The sequence below is a fragment of the Lutra lutra genome, chromosome 13, assembly GCF_902655055.1.
Source record: "Lutra lutra chromosome 13, mLutLut1.2, whole genome shotgun sequence".
NCBI lineage: Eukaryota > Metazoa > Chordata > Mammalia > Carnivora > Mustelidae > Lutra > Lutra lutra.
Window position 1 is genome coordinate 74,290,532 of NC_062290.1, and position 27,924 is coordinate 74,318,455.

At 43.0% G+C, this 27,924-nt stretch overlaps 1 protein-coding gene across 4 annotated transcripts in view; it reads right to left on the reverse strand.

The window, feature by feature from the left end:
- Window positions 1–27,924, reverse strand: part of SUSD1 (sushi domain containing 1) — a 128,859-nt gene that overhangs the window by 15,595 nt on the left and 85,340 nt on the right. For all 4 annotated transcript variants that reach the window (XM_047700513.1, XM_047700514.1, XM_047700516.1 and 1 more), the window contains exons 11-14: window positions 16,851–16,942; window positions 15,438–15,624; window positions 4,854–4,950; window positions 1,225–1,483 (exon numbers count right to left, since the gene is read on the reverse strand). In XM_047700513.1, the coding sequence (XP_047556469.1) occupies window positions 1,225–1,483; window positions 4,854–4,950; window positions 15,438–15,624; window positions 16,851–16,942 (635 nt within the window). The remainder of the gene's footprint in view (window positions 1–1,224; window positions 1,484–4,853; window positions 4,951–15,437; window positions 15,625–16,850; window positions 16,943–27,924) is intronic.

A 27,924-nucleotide genomic window follows, 5' to 3' on the forward strand; every position in this document is an offset into this window, starting at 1 on the left:
GACTTCTCATCTTCCAAAGCTGTGACAAATACATTTCTGTGGTTTAAGCCACCCAGCCTATGGTATTTTGTTATGGCAGCCCATGTGTCCTCGTGTACCTCTTAGACCAAAGCCCCAATCTGGGACGGCAGCTCTCTGAGCATTCTCTACACTGTACTAATGTACTAATGTTGTACAGCTAGTGCTAGGTCTGCGGCTAGAAATGCCAAGGCAGGATCTCCAGCTAAGTGAGAAGGCCCTGTTTGAGTCATAAACACCTTTTAAACAAGTTCAGGGAAATATATTCTGGGCTTTAGCCTGCCAATTCTTAATTCCTACGTTATTGTCACAAAATACTACCAAATCTCTTTGCTACTTGTACATATTCTTTTCTTTTTTTACTAGTACATATTCTTAAAAGTAACCGCTGGTTTACCATCAAGCATGATAATGGTGCATTAGACTGGTGTCCTACACAGAACTTAACAGAGTATGTGTCAGTTTTAAATATGGTATGGGGACGCCTGGCTGGGTCAGTCAATTAAGCATCTGACTGTTGATCTCAGCTCAGCTCTTGACTTCAGGGTTGTGAGTTCAAGCCCTGGGTTGGGAAGGAAAGAAGGAAGGGAAAAAGAAAGGAAGGAAGGAAGGAACCTTACACTCAAGATGGCTTCAATTCATCAGTCAAGTGATGTTTCTATTAATATAATTTTCTTCTAGTTTCCATTCCCAGTCTATATGAATTTATATCATACTTTGAGTTCTCCTGGGGCAACCATCACAATGGTTCTTCTAGATCTTTCACCCGACTCACTGATTCAGCTCTTGCTATCCTGCTTGTCCAGCTCACTATCTTTCCTCACGATGCAATGACTCCATAGTTCTGGTCTCATGAAAGAACCACCCCTGGAATAAGGTAGGCTTTCTAAGGATGAGGAGAGGTGGGTGTGGCCAAAGCAGTCAAGAAAGCAGAAAATAGGGCAGCACTGACGTTCAAGGAGAAGCCTCTCCTTCCTGCTTCCGAGAGGGTGCAGGGAGGCAGCAGCACAGGGAAGTAACACTTCAGACCATCAACCTCCTTAAAGGTCTCACCAGCCCATAATTTATGCAGGCAAAGTATTCAACACATTTTTCTGGTTGGTACATGTGGTGTCCATCTCAAATACTGGGGAAACAAATGTTTAAACGTCTACATTTCACAGGAAGAAGAAAATAGAGAATTCATGAGTTTTTAAAGAGGTGTACCTTATTCCATTCACTTGTGATTCGCAGTATGATGCAGTAATCATTCCCTTTTTTCAAAGGTGCATTATAGTATTTCCCGTAGTACAGCCTGTCTCCAATAGACATCTCCATGGCGTCATCTGGAACATCTTTGGCCAGTAGTTCTGCAGCCACATACCCTTCAGCATCAGAAGTGTTGCTAAAGAATGAGGCGGCCCCTTCAGAATCACAAAAAAAGGTGCTTTGGAGCGTCAGGGGAAGCACTAACACCTGATATGAACTGAAAAAAGGAAAGAAAAAGAAAAAAGAAAACATCTATCAGACCCTTGCTTGGGAGAGTCATTCATTCGATTATTCACATTTACTGAGCACCTGCTATGAGCAAAACACTTTTGCAGGCACTGGAGATACATCACCAGACAAGAAAAAGTCCCTGCCCCTGGGGGTTGGGGGGAGCGGATTTACAGTCTGGGAGTGCCAACACTTAGGGAACTCCAGTCTGGACCTCCAGTGCTAATGCCACACGACGCGATGTGAGTCGTCAGGTTCCGCCACAGATAGATGCCAGGTAAACCCTCTTTAGACAGGAGGGGCTGCTCCACGTACAGCTACCCAGAGAGGGCACGCTGTACACCTCCTCTCAACAGCGGTTTCCACATGGGCAAAAAAAAAAAAAAAAAAAGCCCAGCTGTGGAAAGGGTTTAGCAGTCACAAGGAGGCTGCCTGCCTACAAGCGTTAATGTACTAAGCCTGCAGAAAGGCTCAATCACATGGTAACCTGAAATGGAACTCATGTGACCCGCATTCCTTCCAGGGCCCAGATACCAAAGTTCACGTGAAATAAATGAGAAGCAAGGAGCGCCAAGTCACTGTGCGTTAATCTAGTCCGACCACGTCCTGAAATAGCCAGAAAGGTAAGACATCATGTGTACATTGTGAAACTGTCCCCTGAACATGGACAGAGAAGCACACCAGCCAGCAAGTATCCTTCTGTGTTTTGTTGTTGATTCTACCAAACACAAACCCTGTCAGTGAAAGGAGGTGTAAGAATAAAAACACCAAGTACGAATCACGCCTCCTTTTTCATCCCCTCCCTTCCGTCCTTCTGTCCTGCCTCCAGGAGAGCACGTGCCTAAACATCTGCTTTCTCTATCAGGCCTGACAGCAGGAATCTAAGGGACTTACTCCTGTACCCTTGCAAACCCTTACCCAGGTCTTTGGCTGAGGCCAACTCCCCACTAATGTTTCTTGAGTTGATGTTTCCATAAAGAGGAAAAACATGCATGAGTACCAAAGATGATTAGGGTCATTTCCAAACCATGAGGCCACATAATCTATTTTACTAGTAAGTATACAACTTCCTATTCCACATTCTTAATGCCCCATCTCCTGCTTCCTAAAAGACCATGAGTCACTAGGTTAAGAAAAGGGAGCCCTCCATGGCAGTATGTCCTCGACTTGGAAAGTCTCCATCCCAAACATCCTATGTGTCTCCGGGGCCCTGATTTCCACCAAGTCTGGGCTCACTTTCCAGGAAAGAGCTTTCCACAAAAGGTAAAAGGTCAAGCCTGCAGGGCGGGGAGCTGCTGCTGCCACCACCAGTAAACATTTCCAAAGCATCCACCACCTACAAGGGAATGCTTGTGATGATACACTTCCCTGGAGACTTGAAGATATCCCTAGGAATCATGGCTGCAGGTAAGGGAGTAAATGGTGTGGAAGCTCCATGCTGTCTTCAAACTCCTCTTCCAATCCATCTTGCCTTGTGGATGGTGGCATTCAAGGGCAACTTCAAGCCTCACCTTTGGTTCTGGACATTAGAGGCACCATTCATGGGGCATAAAGCAGTCTCCCCAGTCAGCATGATCATAACCACCTATGCTGCTTGATAATGACACAGATTTCCAGCCCCCATTCCAGACCTAATGAATCAAAATCTCCAGGAGCTGAGTCTGAGAATTTGTACTGCTGATAAGGCACCCCAGGTTATTTCTATAAGTTGGCAATTGTGGGAGACACTAGCATGACGAGAGCCCAGGAACAGAATGCATCATTCACCCGAGATCACCAAGCTAAGGAGGGGGGCTTTGGTCCCAGGGCCCTGTTCCACCATGTGCCCCACACCCCTGCCCCCCTCCCCAAACAATGTAGAAAGCAGACTCGGGCCTCTCCCTCACTGGCAAAGCTGCTCCCCCAGCTCAAACCAGGTAGTCAGGGAGAGGAAACTGCTCCATCTGCCTGTTGGTAATTAACCCCGATGACGTTAGGGAAGCAGTTGTGGCTGTTTGGATGACTGTTCTGGAAAGACTTCTCCCCTCTTTCTCACCGCCACCCTCCCTGGAATGACTCACAGATCTCCACTTCCTGTTTTGGAGGCACTGGAGGGCACATTAGCCACAAGGATAGACTATCATCTGGCTTCTTTTTTTTTTTTTTTTTTGGCCTTACATAATTATTTGGCCTACATATTACATTTGCTCTTGCAAAGTCTCTCGGGCAGTGATATCATAACTTCTGTTCTCCTCATAGCAACAGAATGGCAGGGCCTTCCAGTAACTCATCAGGAATCAAGGAATAGAACAACGTAGGCAATATCCATGCCTGGAAAAACCTTTGAGAACTTACTGAACTTAAACTAATGGAAAGACAGGAAAAGCCTAAGTTTCATTATCAAGAGATACACAGAGGCGCCTAGGTGACCTAGTCAGTTGAGTGACTCAATCTCAGCTTGGGTCTTGATCTCATGGTCATGAGTTCAAGCCCCACACTGGGCTCCACACCATGCATGGAGCCTACTTAAAGTTAAACAAATAAAAAAGAGATAAATAGATAATATACCCAGACTTTCTTTTTTATAATTTTATAGTATCTGCTTGAATATACTAAAGGGTCATTAGACTAACAGGTCAAGAATGACATAAGGCAATGAAGGTTAGGTCAAGGATGGCAAGGTTATTGCCATGTCCTTGCCTTATTCCTGTGAGCAAGGGGCTTATCTCTCCAGAGGAACCTCTATCTTCCTTTCTAAAAAAAAAAAAAAAAAAAAAAGGAATAATTCTGCTTTTCTAATCCAGGCATGACCCTGTAAATAAAATGCTTAATGGAACGCAATGTAGTTCTCCAATTCAGGTGAATTAATTCTATCCTAATACCATCTGGAATCCCAGAAACAGTCATTAGCTACATAGTGTCTTGCCCAATAACTCAATGTGTGGACGAATTAAGAGAATTATCCGAATGAGCCTTTCAGATCCACTACACAAAAATCATCTTTAAATGAAATGCTGCTCCTGGTCCACCATCACCGAGAGACACCGAGGTGAGTGTAAAGGATTAACGCCTTACACATCACGTGCAATCAGTGCTTGTCCAGCCAGTGACCAAAGAAAGGAAGGGATTTCATTTGTCGAGCTAAGCTGTCCGAATGCCTATCTCTGGCCCCTTAAGAGTCTCCCTATTCATTTGGAAGGATGCTGGTTGGAACTAAAGGCCCAGTCTGTGTCCAAGGAATCACAGACAAGAGTCCCTGATTGCCCTGCCCCAACCATTCAAGTGCAGCACCTCAGAAGTCCCCTCCTCCATCAAACCAAAGCTTCCAAGACTCTCCGTGAGAACATCCAGGCCACCACAGGAAAGGGGCCACTACCTACCTGATAGGTCCATTTTTCTCCTTGGCTTTCCTCAGTTTCAGACGGGGTAGAGGCCCTCCATGCACTGTGACGAAGTCTACTTCCGGAGGGGGAGGCTCTGAAAACAAATCGGAAAGAGGAAAAGGGTGTGACTGGAATGAGTGGAAGCATGACGAAAGTGGTCCTCACGGGACCATCGCAAGGGAAGTCTGAATGTAAGAAACAATAAGTGTTTTCGGACACCTGCTACCACACGGACGAGTCCTGAAAACATGCTACGTGAAACGAGCCAGACTCCGAAGGATGATCCCTCTCCTGTGCAACATCTGGAACAAACTCACAGACCAAGAAGTAGGTTAGAGGCTGCTGAGGACTGAGGGGTGGGTAGGCAAGGGGGAGTTTGTTGCTTAATGATCAACAGTTTCCGTTTGGAGTGACGACAAGGTTCGAGAAATTGACAGTGGTGAGGGTTTACAACATTGTGAAGGGACTTAATGCCAATAATCTCTGTGCCAGAAAATGGCTGAAATGGTACATTTTATGTTATATATGTTACACAATGGTTTGTGGGTTTTTTTTTTTTTAAGTGATGCCCCAGTGCTGAAAGAGGGCGCACACAGTGGGGCTGACAGTTAACGTGCTGGACAGGTTCCTATTTGGCGGGCAAGACCTGCATTTCTAACTTCTAGATCCTTTCCAGTCACAGAGCATTCTGTCCTTATTTTGTTCTCCCCAGCAACCAGATATCCCAAGTAGACCTTCTACTGAGAGGGGACTGTATCAGCTGACAGTTAGATTCAAGAATCTAACCGGTAGTTACGTTCATAGTATGAACACATGGCGTGCCATTCTGCCTTGTGGGCACCTCAGCTCAGGTGCACTGGGCACTCACCAAATGCACTAGCTGTGTCCTGCACAGGCCTCATCTCATATAATCTTCTCAACACTGCTATCAAGTGAATGAGATTTATAGAGGGAGAAAGGAAGAGAAAAAGACAAAGAATAAAATAGGAATGCCCCCCCTAGGTATTATAGAAGACTGATGAATTGCTGAGCTCTACCTCTGAAACTAATAATACACTAAATGTTAATTGAATTAATTTTTTTTAATTTTATAAAATTTTAAATATTAAAATTTTTAAAATTTAAAATTTTTTTTAAATATTTAAAATATGAGCCCCTCCCCCCCACAACACTGGTCTTAAAATCTACTACAGTGAAATTAAGGACTAGGAGACCAAGATAAATACTCAAGACTTGATTTACCCAATTTGGAAATAACCTTGGGGGGCAGCACCTGGGTGGCTCAATTGGTTAAGCATCTGGGCAGCTCAGGTCATGATCCCAGAGTCCTGGGATAGAGCTCTTCGTAGGCTCCCTCTGCCCCTCCCCCCAACTCATTCTCTCTCTCTCCCTCTCTCAAATAAACAAAAATCTTTAAAAAATAAAAATAATTAAGAAAATAGACTTGGGGTAGAAATTCCCAATCCATATTATAATAAATAAAAACTTATACCTTCCTACATAATTTGTGGGGTTTTGGGGAGGGGTGGGACAGAGGATGAGGAAGAGAAAATCTTAAGCAGGCTTCATGCCCAGTGTAGAGCCCCACACAAGGCTTGATCTCAGGAGCCTGAGATCATGACTTGAGCTAAATCAAGAGTCAGACACTTAAGCTGAGACACTGAGCCACCCAGGTGCCCCTAACTGCCCAGTTTTTTATTTAAAAAAATTTTCTTAAAGATCTTATTTATTTATTTGTCAGAGAGAGAGCACAACCAAGGGGAGTGGCAGGCAGAGAGGAGAAGCAGGCTCCCTGCAGAGCAGGGAACCCGATTTGGGACTTGATCCCAGGACGCTGGGATCATGACCCGAGCTGAAGGCAGACGCTTCACTGACTGAGCCACCCAGGCATCCCAGATAGTTTTTTAAAGCACGATCAAATATGATGGTTGCCAGAGGGTAGGGGTTTCAGGGTCGACAAAATAAGAGAAAGAAATTAAGAGTTAAAATCTTCTGGTTATAAAATAAATAAGACATGGGGATGTAGTGTACAGCATAGGGAAAACAGCCAATAATATTTGAACGGCTGTCTATGGTGACAGATGGTGACTGGATTTACCGTGGTGACCATTTCATCATGTATATGAATATCAAATTATCATGTCATATGCCTAAAACTAATACAATTTGCATGTCAATTACTATTCCATAAAAAAGCTCAGTTAAATATGTTAATCACACATCACCAACCAACCCATTTGTTAGCTACCGTTATATACCATGCACCATGGGAGGCCGGGAGAAACAGCGGTGGAAGACATGGTTTCTGGTTTCCAGGAGTTCAAAGTCTCGCAGTGGAGATAGTTGCATAAACACACGGCACTTAGAGCTATGATGAAGTCATACACAGGGCACTGTCGGGGTGCAGAGGAACACCTGACCAAGGGCAGGGGTCGGGCAGAGCATCGAATGTAGAATTGCATGCACCGAGGGGCAGGCGGCAGGAGAGAGGGCAAAGGCAGAACCAAGGCCCTACCTACCACGTGGTTCAGGGGAGCTGAAAGGTGGAGTCTCGGCCTGGGAGAGGCAAGCAGCCAAGCAGGGGGAGGTGTGGGGAGGTTTCCAGAGGTCCTGAAAACAGGAAGTCACTTACAGAGTCTTAGCAGATACGGATTTTAGAAGTACAATTTAGACAGCTGGTTGGAGGATGAACTGGAAAAGAACCAAAGTTCATGTTGCCCAAAAATCTAGGTATGCAGTGCCTGAGGTGTGAAGCAAGTGAGGGACTGAGAATGGAGAAGAGGCGGCAGATGGAAGAGACACTCGGAGGGGAGAGAGAACAGATCGTGGTGGAAGACAAGGAAGGGGGAAGAATGTGGGCTTTGGTTTCGGTGGCTGCATCGGTCATGACATCATTCACCAAGGTCTGGGGGTAGAAGGTCAGAAGCAGCGCACTTCTAGGGGCGTCTGGGTGGCTCAGTGGGTTAAAGCCTCTGCCTTTGGCTCGGGTCATGATCTCAGGGTCCTGGGATCGAGCCCTGCATCGGGCTCCCTGCTCAGCAGAGAGCCTCCTTCTCTCTCTCCCTCCGCCTGCCTCTCTGCCTACTTGTGATCTTTGTCAAATAAATAAATAAAATCTTAAAAAAATAATAATAATAATATTAAAAAGCAGCAGCTCACATCTAGACATCACTAAGTCTGCTGTGCTCCTGGAATCATCAAACAGGCAGTGAGAATACAGGTACAGACAGGAGCAAACTGGGAGAGACACGGAGTGACACAGAGTCAGTCATCAGTAGCAGAGGCCACAGCTGCCCAGGGGGACTGCATAAATGCACCAGAGCAGAGACAAGGAAGCTGAGCTGACCCCTCGGAAGCCCAGGCATCTAGTACCAAATGGAAGACTTGAGAGCCCCGAGTCACTTGTATCAGACACTGCCAAGTCTAGCATTTCTTCCAAAGTCACCCAGATATGGTCACATAAATTCTGGTTTCCATAAGCTTGTGGGACTGCCGGGGACCCTCGGAGGTGGCCTGAAACGGTCCCTACTTACAGACAAGGTCTCGCAAAAGGTGTGAAAAGTTGATGCTGTTTCCAAGAGATTCTGGATCTGACACCCCTGAGGAAGACAGCCGCTAGCTTCCTGCAGGGGTGATGGGGAAAGGGGGGTGAGGTTTGAAAAGCCCCAAGCAGGTCCCCCCAAGGGAATGTGCCCCTTCTCGTTTGCGAAGTTCTGCCCTCAGGGCTTCACGGGAACATGGAAATGCACTTTCGTTTGTGAAGTTTTGCTGTCACTATAGAGTAAGTGGTTTTTAATCACACACTTCCTGTTTTCAGCCCCGAGGGAGAGTTACTGTTCACTTTGTGTGTGAGAACCTTCCTCTGGCTCTTTTAAACTGTTCTTTTGTTTACTCTTCTCTGAGTTTACTAATTCTAGTTCTTCTAATCTCTTGGCTAACCTTTTTTTTTTTAAATTTTTTTTAAAGACTTTATTTTTTTGACAGACAGCGATCACAAGTAGGCAGAGAGGCAGGTTGCGGGGCGGGGGGGGGGGGGGGGGGGGGGGAAGCGGGCTCCCCACTGAGCAGAGAGCCTGATGCGAGGCTCGATCCCAGGACCCTGAGATCATGACCTGAGACGAAGGCAGAGGCTTAACCCACTGAGCCACCCAGGCGCCCCTTGGCTAAGCTTTTAAAACCACCCTGTTGCTTATCACCCTCTGTCAAAGCAGGACAAAGTGCTCAACAGGCTTGCAGATGGCAGGTCCACGGAGGGAGCAGGAAGGCCTCTCCTGCCCCCTGGCTGGTTTCTGCCTTCCTGCTGATCCCCTCACCATGTGACTTCCAGACTGCTTTCTGCTCTGAGACCTTCCCCACCTCGTCTTTTAAACCGGTGACTTTTTCTCCCTAATGTCAAAACCTGACCTTCATCAGGCTAGTTCTTAGCCACATTTCAAGGTTAAATAACCTCAATTTCTAGCCATGTTTTCCAGGATGCTGTTCCCCATCCCCCAGACTGGCGTCCTGGGTCGATGTGCTCTCCTCTCCATGAGACTCATTACTGACTTAAACCAGATCAGGGACCTACCGCCAGAGATGGTCTTATCTGAGCCCAAGAGCATAATTTTTCCCCCGGGTATGTGAGGTGGGGGAAGACCCAGAAGAGAGCCCTTCATTACAATCCCTAGGTGTCGACAATATCCATCCTCAACTAGAAGCAAATGACAAAGGAAAAATAAAGGGGCTGCCATGTGAGAAAATCCTGCAGGGTAGGGAGCAAAACAATGAAGGAGAAGGTACCCTACAAAATATTATAGTATAAAATTACAATAATTGAAATAGTAAGCTGCAGGCCTAGGGCAGGCAAAGCAATGGAAGAAGCTAGACAATCTAGAAAGAGACCCAAACAGATAAATGAGAATATAGTGTATGACATGGACAGTCTTTCCAAACGTGGCAGGAAACTGGCTTATTTTTTAGGGGAAAAAATTTACCATGTAAATTTAGCTTTATACCATATGTCAAGATGAATTCCGAATGGGTCTAAGTTTAAAGGTGAAAAGGCAAACTATTAAGAAGCATTACGGGGGGCGCCTGGCTGGCTCATTCGGTAGAGTGTACGACTCCTGATCTCAGGGTCGTGAGTTCAAACCCCACACTGGGTGCAGACCTAACAAAAAAAGAAACAGCAGCAGCATTAGAAAATATTAAAGAATAAGAATTGATCTAATTTCAGGGCAGAGAAGGCTTTTCTTGGCATAAGCAGAGGCAGAAACCGAAAAAGCACCAACAGAATTGATTACATGAAAACTTAAAATGTCTAATTGTTAAAAAGAATATTGACAAGAAAACTAAACAGAAAATAGCCTGGGGATTATAATATGTGTAAGAAAAGATTAATATCATTCATGTAGGCAAACTATTAAAATCAATAAGAGAAAGGAGGTAATATAAATGAAAATGTGCTAAAATCCTCTAAAATATACCAAAAGGAACAGAGAGAACCAAAAATAGAAAATTATATCTGCACCCAAACTAATAAAAGTCCCGACTTTATATAAACTTCAAGTAAATGTAAGGAATTCAGCCACACAAATAAATACACATGAAGATACTGTGATAGCACCTCCTAATCCTTGGCACCTCCCCAGACAGACCATGCCACACGCTAAGCTGAGCAGCTGAAATGGACAGCAGAAGGAAAAATGGTGGCCACACCGTAAGTCATCAGCCATCACACGGCGGGCCACATCTCCCCCACCGATGAAGTTATGAGACTCAGCCTTCCAGGGAGAAGGAACAATCTTCTTTCCATCTTTATATCCCTTCAATTCTATAATAAATATTCAACCTCAAGTGATCACCATGTTGTGTGCCCCAGTGGTTTAGCTGACATTTCTGCACACATTCTGCACACATTCTGCACGTATGCACAGGTCTTTGTGCATAATGAGTCAATAAATATTTGCTGAATTAAATTGTTATGTCACAGCATGCCCTTCCCACAGTCCTATCACACACAGAAACTCGGGTTTTTAGGGTTACAGTGTAAAAAAAAAAAAATTCCCATTCATATTTTGTAAAAACTAACACTAATACAAGAGAATAACAGTGTGCAGCCTGTTTTCCCCTGTGGTGTATCATCTATGTCCTCACGGGGCCTAGGCCCGGATGTAGAGCCTTCAGTGAGGGAGCTGGGAGATACATGCCCACACAGAGATTCACTTGGGGATTTGGGGTTTGATTTGTAGCTAAAAAGTACTTCAGGAGATCACTGGGGATGAGAGTAATAGGTAATGAAGGGCATGTGTGCCTCTCTTCTGGCCTTATCTAACACTGGATACCCTCATGTCAAAACACCTATGATCATGAAAGACTTTGAGAGAGTCCGGACAAAGAAGGACAGCGCTGGGATCAAGGCCAGGGCCTGTCCCGACCTCTACCACAGCTTCAGGCCCTGGGAACCAAGGGGCCCAGCAGGAATACATGTGGTATCCCGGAGCCAGCCTAAGCAGACAGGGTTGTCAGAGGACACAGGAGCGCCCCATCTTTGCATGGGCTGTGGGTCGCCAACAACAGAAGAAGAATAACTCCTCCTGCAGAAGAACGCAGCAGACTTGGTCCCGCACAGTCCTTCCTGGGGGCCCCCAACAGTGAGCAGGGGCGAGGGGCATCAGAAGAGGGGCTGTGGTTCCCAGTTCTGCAAGCTGAATCGAAGCTCCCCCGACTGGAGCTGTCTCCATGAGGGGGACAGTCTAATAATGCTCGGGACACACATGCATGTTTTTGAACATCTCTGCCGAACATCTGAAAAAGCACCTTCTCTTTTCCTTCTTGTGAATGCGGGCAGAGACAGGAAATTTCCCATATAGGTTGCCAGGCTTGGTACTGAGGGCAAACTCAGCAAGGACTGGTTTCCTTGACTTTTTTTTTTTTCTTCCCTCTTCTCCTTTGGCATTCTTGATTCTCTCTTTTCTTAATCTTTATTTTTATTTTATTTTATTTTATTTTATTTATTTATTCGAGAGAGAGAGTGAGCAAAGGTGAGAGAGCATGAACAAGGGGCAGAGGGGGAGGGAGAGTCAGACTGCCCCGCTGAGCACGGAGTCTGATGCGGGACTCAATGCCAGGACCCTGGGATCATAACCTGCGCTGAAGGCAGACGCTCAACCCACTGAGCCACCAGGCGCCCCTGGCAGTCTCGGTTCTATAATAAATATTCAACCTCAAATGATCACTGTGTTGTGTGCCCCAGTGGTTTAGCTGACATTTCTGCACACATTTGCTTTGTCTCTCTCTCTCTCTATGCACTTTCTCCTCCCTGGTTGTCTCTTGCTCCCTATGGGAAGACAGTTTTGCCCACAGCTTTCTGACTTGGCCAGAAAATAGCAAAGTCAATGTGTGAAAGCTCTTCTGAGGGTGGAAGTTTGCTCTTCACCCTGCTCTGGAGGGAGTATAAACGGTAGGGCTCTTCTGAAGAATTCGGCTCATGGGGCTCTACCTGAGGAAGCCTGTCACCCCCGAGGCAGAGACTCTGCCAGAGGATCTGGTCTCACCCACGCCTCTGACCCCGTTCTCACTGGGACACTCGCCTCTGTCCTTCAACATGCCTAGAACCTGTGCCCTCCTCTGAGGTCAGCGACGTATTTAAAGCACTTATCTTCATCCTGTTCCCATCAGTAAGATTTAGTTTAATATAAGACATGTGGGAGGTAAATTCCACTCACTTTTCTTCTGGGAAATCAGCTGTTGCGTTTTCCAAACCCAAATCCCTTGCCTCACATTTCTGGTAAAATTCAAAAGTTCACAGTTTTACTGAAACCAAGCCATATCTTAGGCAATCAGGCATACCTCTCTTCATATCAACAAGAAAAGCTCTCTTTTCTCCCCTTTTATGAGAGGGCTTGGGTGGGTTTTTTTGGTTCGTTGGTTGGTTGGTTTTTACCCTTTAGAAGATCATAACAACTTGAATTTTCGCACTTTTTAAAAAATTTCAAATTCTTTAAAGTAGTGTAGAGTTGAAAAATACGCAGGCATTGTCTCCGAGTTTAGCTAAGGGTCTCAACAGACTTAAATAGCTCAACAGTGTCCCCTGGTGGCCATGGGCACAGGGCATTTGCGCTACTGGGACTATACTGCGCCTAGGAAACAAGGTAGAGGTAAGTGTGTCCTCAGAAGAAACTCTCCTCCCCAACTCAAAAAACCTGATATACTAATTTGAAACAGCAAACCATCCAAAACACAACAAGGACCAAAGAACAGGAAACTAAACAGCTTTTCATTTGAAGAAGTCACCAGAAGAAGGAATGCCCAGCCGAATATTACTTCTCTTTCCAGCCCCAGTGTTGGGAATTCCTTTTGTTTGAAAGCCTTTCTTCACTAACCAGGCATCCCCTCAGCACCAACAGCACCCAGTGGCCACTCAGGCTTGCGCTATGTGCCAGCACTGTCTGTACATCTCTGCCTCTGAGGAGCCATTTTAGGAGGAGAGAAAGAAAATAAACAACTACATTAAAAAATGCAAGTTCCAGCAACAAGTTCTGTGATGAATCTCAAACAGGACCCGCGGCTAGAGAGGGATGGGGTGGAGATGGAGGTTACTGGAGCAAGGACAGGCAGGGAAAGCCACTCTAAGGTAATGACATCTGAGCAGAGACCTGGATGGTTATAAAGAAGCCACAAGCAGAGAGCACCCCAGGAAGAGTAAACAGTAGATGGAAAGGCCTGGATGCACAAACAGGTTTGACCCATCTAAGGAACATCAAGGAGGGCAGGGAGGCAGCAGATGCTTAGTGAGAAAGGGGGAAGAGTAGAGGAGATGAAGTCAGTGAGGCAGGTGGGGGTCAGGAACCTAAGATCTATTCTAACATTAATGCAAACTCATTGGACAGTTTTCAGCTGGGGATGACATGTTCTCCTAGGCATTCTTTTTTTTTTTTTTTTTTTTTAAATCACTCTGACTCCTGAGTTATTGTCTTCACCATACCTTGGTTGGGGAGAGGGGGAGACTAATGGGCACCCATGAAAGCAGAAAGACTACTGCAAGGGTCCAAGCAAGAGGTGGCTGGCTTGGATAAGGTTGCTCTGTGGGGAAGGGGAAGGGGGGAAGAAGTATTTGGATACAGAATATATTTTAGAAAGAAGTCAGTGGTGCTTATTGACAGATCAGAAGTCAGTGGGGAGGGGTAGAATCTTTTGAAGTCAGTGGGGAGGGGTAGAATCTTTTGGTCTGAGCAACAAGTGAATAGGAATGCCAATACCCCAAGACAGAGAAGCCTGGCTGGAAAATGGCTCATGGAGGTGAGAGGAGTTGAGAAATCAGAATCCTCCCGGACTTGTCTATTGGGCGTGCAAGAGATGACTCAGAGATGTTTAAAAGGTGACTGGATATATGAGTGTGGCACTCAGGGGAGAGTCTGGGACTAGGATACATACTGGGGAATCTTCAGCATATGGCAATAGCCAGGAAACATATCGGCAGAAAGGGTAGATAATGAAAAAGGAACAGAAGCAGGCAGAGAGGACATCGATTAAAGAGGATAGAGCCAGCAAGAAAGACTGAGAAGGAGGAGCCAGCAAGGCAGGGGGACCCCAAAGCCAAGAGTGTTTCAAGAATGAGAAGATGTCAGATGCTGGGGACAGGGGAGGGGAATCGGATACAAACAAAACGGTCCCGTGGATTTTGTAAGATGGAGACACTTTCAGTAAAGCAGTGTGGATGGGACAACTGCCTTCAGATTGGAACCAGTTAAAGGGAAAACAGGAAGTCAGGATGTGGGACCTACAGAACAGACACTTCTTTTAAGAAGTTTTACTGTAGGAACGCCTGGGTGGCTCAGTTGGTTGGACGACTGCCTTCGGCTCAGGTCATGATCCCGGAATCCCGGGATCGAGTCCCACATCGGGCTCCCAGCTCCATGGGGAGTCTGCTTCTCCCTCTGACCTTCTCCTAGCTCATGCTCTCTCTCACTGTCTCTCTCTCAAATAAATAAATAAAATCTTTAAAAAAAAAAAAAAGAAGTTTTACTGTAAAGGGGATGCTGAAAGAAGGATCACGTCCCCACCTGATTACTTCCAAATGCTCTGTGAAGTCAGAAACAAGAAGCTAATACTCTGCATTTCAGCGCAGAGTGTGGGGGGAGTGGCAGGGGGAGCACCCCAGATTTGAGGAGCGACAATGAGAAAATGAGTGAAAAGTGAAATTGAGAGGGGACCAAAGTGGGGCTGCCAAGCACTGTTCCCTGAGAATAACGGACTCCTGAGGCACTCATGACAAAATGACGATTACACATAACTGAGAAGCAGTCATGAGGAAAAATTCTTTTTAGGTCTCGAGTATGTTAACTATTTTAAATATCCCGAAGGAATGTAACCAGCACTCACATACATACTAGCCACATTTAACTCGCGTTAGTATTTTGTCTTGACTACCTTTCTAAGAAAGAAAACATGACAGGCACGACCACAGGACCCTTTCTTTCATCCCCTCACTTTTCAGGTGTGTGCTACAACAGTGGGAAGCAGTAGGGTTCCTCTTCCTCCGGGCCCGTCTACAGCTCTGTGGTGACTTCATTCATCCGAATGCTGCCATGCCCGATTTACCTGCTATGTGGGTTGTCAGGGGGAGGACCGCGGGAAGTTGAGAAGACCAAGCCTGGATGCTGATGCTGTAGTTGGTGCCTGGACGCAGGTTCAAGCACATCTCAGGAGCCTGGCTGCGGGCAGTCATATTAAAGGTCATTTCCTGGGCAAATTCCTTCTGATACCATCTCTGGCCCCGAATGTGGAACTGAAACAGAGAGGTTCACTAGGTGAATGGTGAGTTTGGAAGGCTCCAAATGCCTGGGTACTTACCCTTTTTCAAGAGTCATTGTGCCTTCGACTCCAAAGTTCCTTCAGAAAGTGAAACAGAACAGTAAGCCGATCTCTCAGGCGTCACCCCCGAAACACCGCCATTACAATAGGTGAGTACAATAAAAATATTTTGAAATCAAAATGTACAAAAGGCCGAGGCCCCAGTGCCAACTGTGTTCCCGTTCTTGGTTCTCACATGTACCACACACAACACAGAGAAGTCTGTTGGCAGGGGCAAGGCCACAGAACATTCTCCTAGGAAGAAAATGTGGAATCTGAACTAAGGCTTCTCCAAAGCACGACCTGAGTGAGGGTACGCCTATCTGGCCTGGCGAAAGCTCGGCAGGGCTTTGCTCCTCTGCCTGCCCCCTTCGTGTTTCGGGGATTTTTTTGAACAACGCATTTTTTATTTTGGGAACAGAGTATTTGCCATTTGACGGCCACATGCCTTCCAATTTTACTATTCATTTTACAACACCTGACCTGGACCCAGGCAAGCAACAGTGTCTTCAGGATCACGAAGCAACTTTCGACAGCTTAATGTGGTACCAAACTGCATCAAAATGGAGCTATTTATAGACGAAGCAGCACTTAATGCTTCATAAAAGCAATACATATTTTTAAAAGTTAAAATGCACATGAACTACACAGATGTGCCTGCCCCCTTCTGACATTCTCCACACGCTCCTGTAACCCCCCAGCACCTGGCCCAATAGAGATACTTCTCTGCCCACTTAATTTCTTCTAGCAGCAGCTCATCCCATGGTTTCCACCTTTCTTACTCACAACAACAATAGTTTCGGAAGTTCCCCTGACTCTCTAGACAACATGCCCAGACCCTGGTCAGAGACACTGGCCTGAAGAGGCATACCCAGGCAAAAGCCACAAGTTCCTTCCACAGACACTGGGTGGACATTCGTTCGTGCACATCACGCCACATGGACAAAGAAACTCTCACATCTTACTCAGCAGTCCCCAAGGTCTCATTCTTCAAATACGTAGTAGAAGTGCCCATTTTCTTGCTTTGGCTCACAATTCTTACCATAAATCTGCCATTGATAATAACAACTATATATAAGTAGATTTTTAGGTTTGCTGATATTTTTTTAAACCTCCTACACTAGACAACATCTACACATAGAGTAACATTCAGTCACTTACTAAATACATCTCCTCTGTATCAGCGGTCTTCGTACTTCTCCATCTCAAGCAGGTTTCGTTAAATACTGAAATGTTACCGATGATCTGTTTTACTGCAGGGGGGAAAGAATGAGAAATCAACTTACACTCGATACAAAAATACTACCATCCACAGCGCACGCAACTCTTGATTTTGGGGTTGTGAGTCAGAGCCAAATGCTGGGTGTAGGGATTACTTAAAAAATAAAATCTTTTAAAAATTACTATCTTTTTTTAAAGACTTATTTATTTATTTGAGAGAGAGAGAGAAAGAGCATTTGGTGGGGGCAGAGAGAAAGGGCAAAAGACTCTTTTTAAGTAGACTCCACACTGAGTGTGGAGCCCAAAGAAGGGCTCGATCCCAAAACCTTGAGATTACGACCTGAGCCAAAAACCAAGAGTTGGACGCTTAACCAACTGTGCCAACCAGGCACCCCCCCAGCAAAATACTACCTTTTAATCAAATCATATACATAGGATGATTTCAGCAGTATTTTAATTTAGAAATGAGTGGTCGCAGCACTTTTATATTTATGTAAACTCAGTCCTGAGAAAAGATTTAAAATCAAAAGATACCCAATCAGAGGGTCCCTCTTAAAAATTACTTAAGGGGTGCCTGGGTGGCTCAGTGGGTTAAGGCCTCTGCCTTCGGCTCAGGTCATGGTCCCAGGGTCCTGGGATCAAGCCCTGTATTGGGCTTTCTGCTCAGCAGGGAGCCTGCTTCCTCCTCTCCCTCTGCCTGCCTCTCTGCCTACTTGTGATCTCTGTCTGTCAAATAAATAAATAAAAGCTTAAAAAAAAATTACTTAAATCCAGCACCCTGGTTTACTAGCCTAAAACTGCAACACAGCCTTGGACAACCTCATTTATATAAATAAGTACCAATTTCGAATTCTGAGCTGGGAGCAACACTTGAGCAGAGAATTGAGAAGTGCTCTTTGAAGAACTAAAAAAGATTTGCTAAGAAGCTTCAGAGCAGGGGAGCCTGAAGGGGTTCAGTCAATTGAGCATCCAACTCTTGGTTTTGGCTCAGGTCATGATATCAGGGTCATAAGATCAAGCCCCACATCAGACTCCCCACTGAGTGGGGAGATTCTCTCCCTCTGCTCCTCCCCCCACTCAAGTTTTCTCTCTCTCAAATAAATAATCTTAAAAAAAAAAAGAATTTTCATAGCAACACTGCAATGATTAATAAATGATAAATACAACTCCCAATGCACATGAGGAAAGAAGTCTAATGGGAGCCAAGCCTTTATTGTGTAAGCCCCTGGCCTGACAGGTTTCTATGAATGAAGCCATGTTGGTAGATGTGCCCCTTCTTTATGGTCTGGGCAGATTTGCCCAGAGGAAACCTGTTCCACAGGTCACAAGTTGTACTTCAAATGCTGTAAGACAGAGTAGGTAAGAAAGTACATGTGATTCAAAATAACGCAATGTCACCATTGGGTATAAATGTTTATGAAACTTTCAAAACCAATAATCTTGGGGCACCTGGGTGGCTCAGTCAGTTAAGCATTAGCTTCAGCTCAGGTCATGATACTGGGGTCCTGGTATGGAGCCCTGTACCAGGATCCCTGCTCAGCAGGAAGTCTGCTTCTCCCTCTCTCTCTGCCCCTCCCCCTGCAAATGCACTCTGACGCACTTGCGCTCTCTCTTTCTCTCCCTCGTGTGCACACGTGCGTGCTCTCTCAAATAAATAAATAAATAAAATCTTTAAAAAAAAACAACAAAAACAAAAAACAAAAACCTCAATACTACTTAAACAGTTCCAGGGGACGGGCAATGGAAAATTAATTAACTAAACAGTTCCAGACCACCAAAAAAGGTGGAAGGCTTTCCAATTTATTCATGATGACTAGATAACCCTCAATGATGCCAAAACTGCACAACGATGGCACAAGCAATTATGAAACATACTATGTCAAACTCAATTATTAACATAAATGCAAAAATCTAAAATAAAATATTAGCAGATAGAAGTCAGCAGTACATTCAAAGAACAATACCCTGTGACCAAGGAAGATTTATTCCAGGAATATTTTTTTTTTTTTTTTAATTTTTGACAGAGAGATCACAAGCAGGCAGAGAGGCAGGCAGAGAGAGAGGAGGAAGCAGGCTCCCCGAGAGAGCAGAGAGCCCGATGCGGGGCTCGATCCCAGGACTCCGAGATCATGACCTGAGCCAAAGGCAGCGGCTTAACCCACTGAGCCACCCAGGAGCCCCTTATTCCAGGAATATTATTAGAAAAGTTATTAATAGATTAAAAGGGAAAAGCCATATGGTTACTCTTACAAGCGTAATGGTTAATACATTTAGTATAGATTCTTGACTAAAAATCTTAGTCGGGATTTAACTGGATAGAAATGTCTTAACTTAAAAGAGTGTTTTATCAGAAGGCACCATCCTGGGTAGTAAAACAATGAGGCAGTTTCTAGTAAAGTTAAGAACAATACAAGGATGCATGTTCTCATAGCTATTTATTTAGCATTAGCTAGAAGATTCTAGACAACATGGAAAGAGGCAAGAACAAAATGAGCTATAAATACTAGGAAGAAAGGGAACAAATGATGCCAGTAATGCTAACAGAATCCACTGAAAAACAAATATGAAGGAGTTTGAAAGCAATCTTAAAACAAGTACAAATAACGGGACTTTGGCAAAGCATATCTGAATATAAGAACATAGAAAAACTAGTAGTTTTTGATGCATCTGCAAGAACAAGTATGGTAGGCTGAAAACACCCCTCCCAAAATGTCCACATCCATCTGTGACCATGTTACCTTACATGACAGAAAGAATTCACAATGTGATTATGATATAGGGAGATTATTGGAATTATCTAGATGAACCTAACATAGTCCTTATAAGAGAGAGAGAAAAAGATCAGAGTTAGAGAGTGATTTAAGGACAAAAGAAGCAGTTAAGCCAAGAAGCTTCAAAAAATGGAGGATGGGGCCATGAGACAAAGAATGTAGGTGAGATCTAGAAACTGGAAAGGACAAAGAAATGGATTCTCTTCTCCAGCCTCCAGAATGAACACAGGTCTATAGTTTTAACACGGTAGAACTGTTTCAGATTTCTGACCTCTAGAAGTATAATAAATTCATGTTGTTTTAAGCCACTGAATTTGCACTTATTTATTAAACTAGCGATAGGAAACTAAAACAACACATAAAATACAACAAAAAAGTGCAGCACCCAGCCACCTTGAAGCACCCAACTACTGCAGTGCGCCACACCCAGCCAGCAGGTGCATGGAGGCCTCCACAGGCTGCACCCAGCCTCGTGTCCCCAGCAGCAGCAGTTCACACCCCCCAGCTACCGCAGCACTTCAGGGAATCTGGCAGAGGACTAGCGACCCAGTGCAAATTTTGCTAACACCACCACCTGCTCTCAAGTTCCCTGACAGGCATGCCTACCCTGCCTAGGTCCCACTAACACCACAGAGAACAAACACAGCCCACAGTGGGCAGAGTCCGTGCAGACAACCATGTTGAAAGGAAAAGTAACTCAGACAGAACAACAGGCTACACACACAGCAACACACGTTGGCTACTCTCCTGAAGTGAACAGGGACACAATGCACTGTAGAGCACTCCAAGTCATCTTCTTCATAAAGTCACTACTTTCAAGAGTTTAAGACATAGCTGACTTTCTTCAAAGTTGGAGGCATCACAATTCCGGACTTCAAGCTCTATTACAAAGCTGTCATCATCAAGACAGTATGGTACTGGCACAAAAACAGACACATAGATCAATGGAACAGAATAGAGAGCCCAGAAATAGACCCTCAACTCTATGGTCAACTAATCTTTGACAAAGCAGGATAGAATGTCCAGTGGAAAAAAGACAGTCTCTTCAACAAATAGTGGTGGGAAAATTGGACAGCCACATGCAGAAGAATGAAACATTTCCTTACACCACACACAAAAATAGACTCAACATGGATGAAAAACCTCAATGTGAGAAAGGAATCCCGGAGAACACAGGCAGCAACCTCTTCAAGCTCAGCCACAGCAACTTCTTCCTAGAAACATCGCCAAAAGCAAGGGAAGCAAGGGCAAAAATGAACTACTCAGACTTCATCAAGATCCAAAGCTTTTGCACAGCAAAGGAAACAGACAACAAAACCAAAAGACAACTGACAGAATGGGAGAAGATATTCACAAATGACAATCAGATAAAGGGCTAGTATCCAAAATCTATAAAGAACTTATCAAACTCAACACCCAAAGAATAAATAATCAAGAAATGGGCAGAGGACCTGAACAGACATTTCTGCAAAGAAGACATCTAGATGTCCAACAGACACATGAAAAAGTGCTCCACATCACTCGGCATCAGGGAAATACAAATCAAAACCACAATGCGATACCACCTCACACCAGTCAGAGTGACTAAAATTAACAAGTCAGGAAATGACAGATGCTGGCCAGGATGCAGAGAAAGGGGAACCCTCCTACACTGTTGGTGGGAATGCAAGCTGGTGCAGCCACTTTGGAAAACAGTAAGGAGGTTCCTCAAAAAGTTGAAAATAGAGCTACCCTCTGACCCAGCAATAACACTACTGGGTATTTACCCTAAGATACAAATGTAGTGATCCAAGGGGGCATGTGCACCCAAACGTTTATAGCAGCAATGTCCACAATAGCCAAACTATGGAAAGAAACTAGATGTCCATCAACAGAATACTATGCAGCTATCAAAAGAAATGAAATCTTGTCATTTGTAACAACTTGGATGGAACTGGAGGGTATTATGCTGAGCGAAATAAGTCAATCAGAGAAAGACAATTATCATATGATCTCCCTGATATGAGGAAGTTGAGAGGCAGGATAGGGGATTTGGGGGATAAGGAAGGAAAAAATGAAACAAGGTGGGGTCAGGAGAGAGACAAACCATAAGAGACTCTTTTTTTTTTTTTTTTAAGATTTTATTTATTTATTTATTTGACAGAGAGAGAGAGAGAGAGATCACAAGTAGAAAGAGAGGCAGGCAGAGAGGCAGGCAGAGAGAGAGGAGGAAGCAGGCTCCCTGCTGAGCAGAGAGCCTGATGCGGGCCTCAATCCCAGGACCCTGAGATCATGACCTGAGCTGAAGGCAGAGGCTTAACCCACTGAGCCACCCAGGTGCCCACCATAAGAGACTCTTAATCTCACAAAATAAACTGAGGGTTGCTGGGGGGAGGGCAGGTATAGAGAGGGTGGTTGGGTTATGGACATTGGGGAGGGTATGTGATATGGTGAGTATGCTATGAAATGTGTAAGCCTGACGATTCACAGACCTGTACCCCTGGGGCAAATAATACATTATATGTTAATAAAAATAATTAATAAAAAATAAAAATAAAAAGACATAGCTGACTTTCTTAACAGACAGAAACAGACACAGAGAGGCAGAAAAAATGATGAGAAAGAGAAATTTATCCCAAATGGAAGTACAGGACAAGGTCACAGCCAGAGATCTAAGCAAAAACAAATATAAGTAATATGCCTGATTGAGAGTTTGAAGCAACGATCATAAGGATACTCACTGGACTTGGGAAAAGAGTGGAAGACATGAGTGAGACCCTTAAGACAGGGTTAAGGAATAACACAGCAGAGATAAAGGACTCAATAAATGAAATGAGAAACACATTTGATGGCATGAACGCCAGAATGGAAGAAATAAAGGAATGAATTAGTGACCCAGAAGACAGAGTAATGGGAAGTAATCAAGCTGAACAAAAGAGAGAAAAAAGAATTATGCAAAATGGTAACAGACTTAGGGAACTCAGTGATTCTATCATATGTAATGACATTTGTGTCATAGGAGTCCCAGAAGAAGAAGAGAGATAAAGGGGACAGAAAATTTATTTGAAGAAATAATAACCAGGGGCACCTGGGTGGCTCAGTCGGTCAAGTTTGCAGCTCGCTCATGATCCCAAGGTCCTGGAACTGAGACCTGCATCAGGCTTCCTGCTCAGTGGGGAGTCTGCTTCTCCATTTCCCTCCAACCCTGCTCATGCTCTCTTACTCTCTCTCTCTCTCAAATAAATAATCTTGAAGGAAGGAAGGAAAAGAAATAATAACTGAAAAATTCCCCAACCTGGCAAAGGAAACAGATACCCAGATCCAGAAGGCACAGAGAACTCCAATCAAAATCAACAAAAGCAGACCCACACCAAGAAAGATTGTAATTAAATAGCAAAATATAGTGATAAAAAAAATTTAAAGCAACAACAACAAAGAAGACAGTAACTTACAAGGGAAAATCCATAAGGTTGCAGAAGATTTTCCAAGAGAAACTTTGAAGACTGAAAGGGAGTGGCACAATATATTCAAAGTGCTAAATGGGAAAAGTCTGTGGCAAAAAATACTCTATCCAAAAGCCTACCATTCAGAATAGAAAGAGAAATAAAGGATTTCCCAGACAAACAGAAACTAAAGGAGCTTGTGACCACTAAACCAGCCCTGCGAGAAATATTAAAGGGGATTCTTTGAGTGGAAAGGAGACCAAAAGAGACAGTATAAAGGTAGGAAACACAAAAGCAGTAATAATGAATATTTCTATCAAAAAAATGAGTCAAAGAACTCACTAAATAAAAGAATATAATATATAATAACATATATCTAAAACATGGGAGAGGAGAAAAGACTGGGTTCAAACTTGAGCAACCTTCAACTTAATACAGACTGCTATGGGCAGAAGACATTATATACAAACCTAATGGTAATAATATATCAAAAACCATAATAAACATGCAAAAAATAAAAAGGAAGAAATCTAACTATATTACTAAAGAAAACCAGTAAACCAAGAAAGAGAGAGATAAGAGAAACTGAGAGAGAGAGGAGTACAAAAAAAAAGTAATACACAAAAACAAAACAAAAGTAATAAAATGGCAATAAATACATATCTTTCAATAATTACTTTGAATGTAAATAGACTAAACACTCTAATCAAAAGACATAGGGTGACAGAATGAATTTTAAAAAATCTATATGCTGCCTGCAAGAGATTCATTTCAGACAAAGACACCTACAGATTGAAAGTAAAGGGATGGAGAAACATCTATCATGCAAATGGATATCAAAAGAAAGCTGGAGTAGCAATATTTAAATCAGACAAAGTAGAGTTTAAAACAAAGACTATAATAAGAGACAAAGAAGGAAACTATATAATAATAAAGGGGACAAACAAGAAGATATAACAACTATAAATATTTATGCACCCAACATGGGAGCACCCAAATACATGAAACAGTTACTAACAGACATAAAGGAGCTAATCAGTAATAATAATAGTAATAGTAACAGTAACAGTAAAGGACTTTAACAGTCACAAAAAAGTCACAAAAAAGGACTTTAACATCAACAGACAGATCATCTAAATAGAAAATCAACAAGGAAACAGTGGCTTTGATTGACACACTGGAAGAGAAGGATGTAACAGATATATTCAGAACAGTCCATCCTAAAACAACAGAGTACACATTCTTTGCAAGTGAACATTCTCCAGAATAGATGGCATATTAGGCCACATAACCAGCCTCAATGAATTCAAAAACACTGAAGTGATACCATGCATCTTTTCTGATCACAACCCTATGAAGCTATAATCAAACATAAGAAAAAATCTGGAAAGACCACAAATGAATAGAGGTTAAATAACATGGTACTACACAATGAATGGGTCAACAAGGAAATAAAGGAAGAAATAAAAAGCACATGGAAACAAATGAAAATGAAAACACAAAGATCCAAAACCTTGGGATGCAGCCAAAGCATTTCTAAGTGGGAAATGTATGGCAATACAGACCTACAAGAAAAACCTCACATAAACAAACTAACCTTACACCTAAAAGAGCTAGAAAAAGAACAACAAACAAAACCTAAAACCAGCAGAAAGAAGGAAATAAAGATGAGAGGACAGGGCACTTAGGTAGCCCAGTTGGTTAAGTGTCTGACTTTTGATTTCGGCTCAGGTCATGATCTCAGGGTTCTGAGATTAAGCCCCATGTCAGATTCCATGCTCAGTATGGATCCTGCTTAAGATTCTCTATCTCCCTCTTCCTCTGCCTCCCCGCCCTGCCCATGCATGCTCTCTCTCTCTTTTTCTCTTGCTCTCTCATTCTCTCACTCTCTCTCTCAAAAAATTTTTAAAATAAAGATGAGAGCAGAAATAAATGATAGAAAAACAACAACAACAACAACAAACCCCACAATAGAACAGATCAATGAAACTAGGAGCTAGTTCTCTGAAACAAAACAAAACAAAACAAAACAAAATTGATAAACCTCTAGCCAGATTTATCAAGGCAAAAAAAAGGAGAAATGACTTAAATAAATAAAATCACAAATGAGAGAGGAGAAGTAACAACCAACACCACAGAAATACAAACAGGTGGAAGAGAAATTTATGAAAAACTATACGCCAATAAATTGGACAACCTAGAAGAAATAGATGAATCCCTAAAAATATGTAAACTACCACAACTTAAAACAGGAATAAAACCAAAATTTGAACAGACCAACAACCAGCCAAGAAATTGAATCAGTAATCAAAAAGCTCCCAACAAATGAAAATCCAGGACTGGCTGGCTTCATAGGCAAATTCTACCAAACACTTAAAGACAAATTAATACCTATTCTTCTCAAACTCTTCCAAAAAGTAGAAAAGGAAGGAAAACTTCCAAATTCATTCTATGAGGACAGTACCACCCTGACACCAAAACTGGATAATGACACCACAAAAGAAAGACAACTATAGGCCAATATCTCTGATGAACATAGATGCAAAATCCTCAACAAAACACTAGCAAACTGAATCCAAGAATACATTAAAATAGTCATTCACCACAATCAAGGGGATTTATTCCCAACATGCAAGCATGGTTCAATAGTTAAATATGAATTAATGTGATACATCACATCAATAAGAGAAAGAATAAGAATCATATGATCACTTCAATAGATGCAGAAAAAGTATTTGACAAATATGTCCTTTCGTGACAAAAATCCTCAACAAAGGTCTAGAGGGAACATACCTCAACATAGTAAAGGCCTTATATGAAAAACCCACAGCTAACATCATCCTTAATGGGGAAACACTGAGAGTCTTTCCCCTGAGGTTAGGAACAAGACAAAGATGCCCACTCTCAACACTTTTATTCAATACAGTACTGGAAATCCTAGCCACAGCAATCAGACAACAAAAAGAAATATTAAGGCATCCAAACTGGTAAGGAAGAAGTAAAACTTTCACTATTTGCAGATGGCATAATACTATATATAGAAAACCTTAAAGACTCCACCAATAAAACTGTTAGAACAGATCAATGAACTAGGTAAAGTTGCAGGATACAAAATTAATGTACGGAAATCAGTTACGTTTCTATACACCAATAATGAAGCAGCCGAAAGAGAAATTAAGAAAACTATCCCATCGATAATTGCACCAAAAATAACTAGATACCTAGGAATAAACCTAACCAAAGAGGTGAAAGACTTGTACTCTGAAAACTAGAAAATACTGATGAAAAAAATATAAGTTGGGGCACCTGGGTGGCTCAGTGGGTTAAAGCCTCTGCCTTCGGCTCAGATCATGATCTCAGGGTCCTGGGATCGAGCCTCGTATCGGGCTCTCTGTTCAGCAGTGAGCTCCTTCCCCGCTCTCCCTCTGCCTGCCTCTCTGCCTACTTGTGATCGTTGTCTGTCAAATAAATAAATAAAATCTCTTAAAAAAAATGTAAGTTGACACAAAGAAATGGAAAGACATTCCATGCTCATGGATTAGAAGAACAAATATCATCAAAATGTCTATTCTACCCAAAGGATCTACACATTTAACGGAACCCCAACAAAATGCCAACAGCAGTTTTCACAGAACTAGGACAAACAATCCTAAGATTTGAATGGAACCACAAAAGACCCCAAATAGCCAAAGCAATCTTGAAAAAGAAAAGCAAAGCTGGAGACATCACAATTCCAGACTTCTATGATATTGGCCAAAAATGGATGCAGGGATCAATGGAACAGAATAGAATACCCAGAATTAAACCCACAATTTTATGGTCAATTCATCTTTGACAAAGGGGGAAAGAATCTAGAATGGGAAAAGGACAGTCTCTTCAACAAATTGTGTTGGAAAAATTGGATAGCAACATGCATAAGAAAGAAACAGGACTACTTTACTACAACAATAATAAAAATAAATAAAAATAAAAAATGTAAAAAAAATTTTGATAAAAATATTTAAAATTTTATAAAATTAAAAATGAATAAAATTCAAAGGGAATGGAAGACCTAAATGTGAGACATGAAACCATCAAAATCCTAGAGGAGAACACAGGCAGCAACCTTTTTGACATTGGCTGTTGCAACTTTTTTCTAAATATGTCTCCTGAGGCAAGAGAGAAAAGGCAAAAAATAAACTACTGGGACTACATCAAAATAAAAAGCTGCTTCACAGCGAAGGAAACAACAAAACTAAAAGGCAACTTACAGAATTGGAGAAAATAGTTGCAAATGACATATCCAGTAAAGGGTTAGTATCCAAAATATAAAAAGAACTTATAAAACCCAACACCCCAAAACCAAATAATCCAATTTAAAAATGGGCAGAAGACATGAACAGATATTTCCACAAAGAAGAAATACAGATGGTAAACAGACACACGAAAAGATGTTCATCATCACTTACATCAGGGAAATGCAAATCAGAACCACAACGAAATATCACATCACATCTGTCAGAAGAGCTAAAATCAGCAACACAAGAAACAACAGTTTTGTTTTGGGGGAGGATATGAAGAAAAAGGAACACTCATGCACTGTTGTTGGGAATGCGCATGGGCGCAGCCACTGTGGAAAACAGTATGAAGGTTCCTCAAAAGTTAAAAAACTACCTTATGATCCAGCAATCACACTACTGGGTATTTACTGAAAGAAAACAAAAACACTAATTCAAGGGGATGCATGCACCCCTATGTTTATAGTAGCATTACCTACAACAGCCAAATTATGGAAGCAGGCCAACTGTCCATCCATTGATGAATGGATAAAGAAGATGTGGT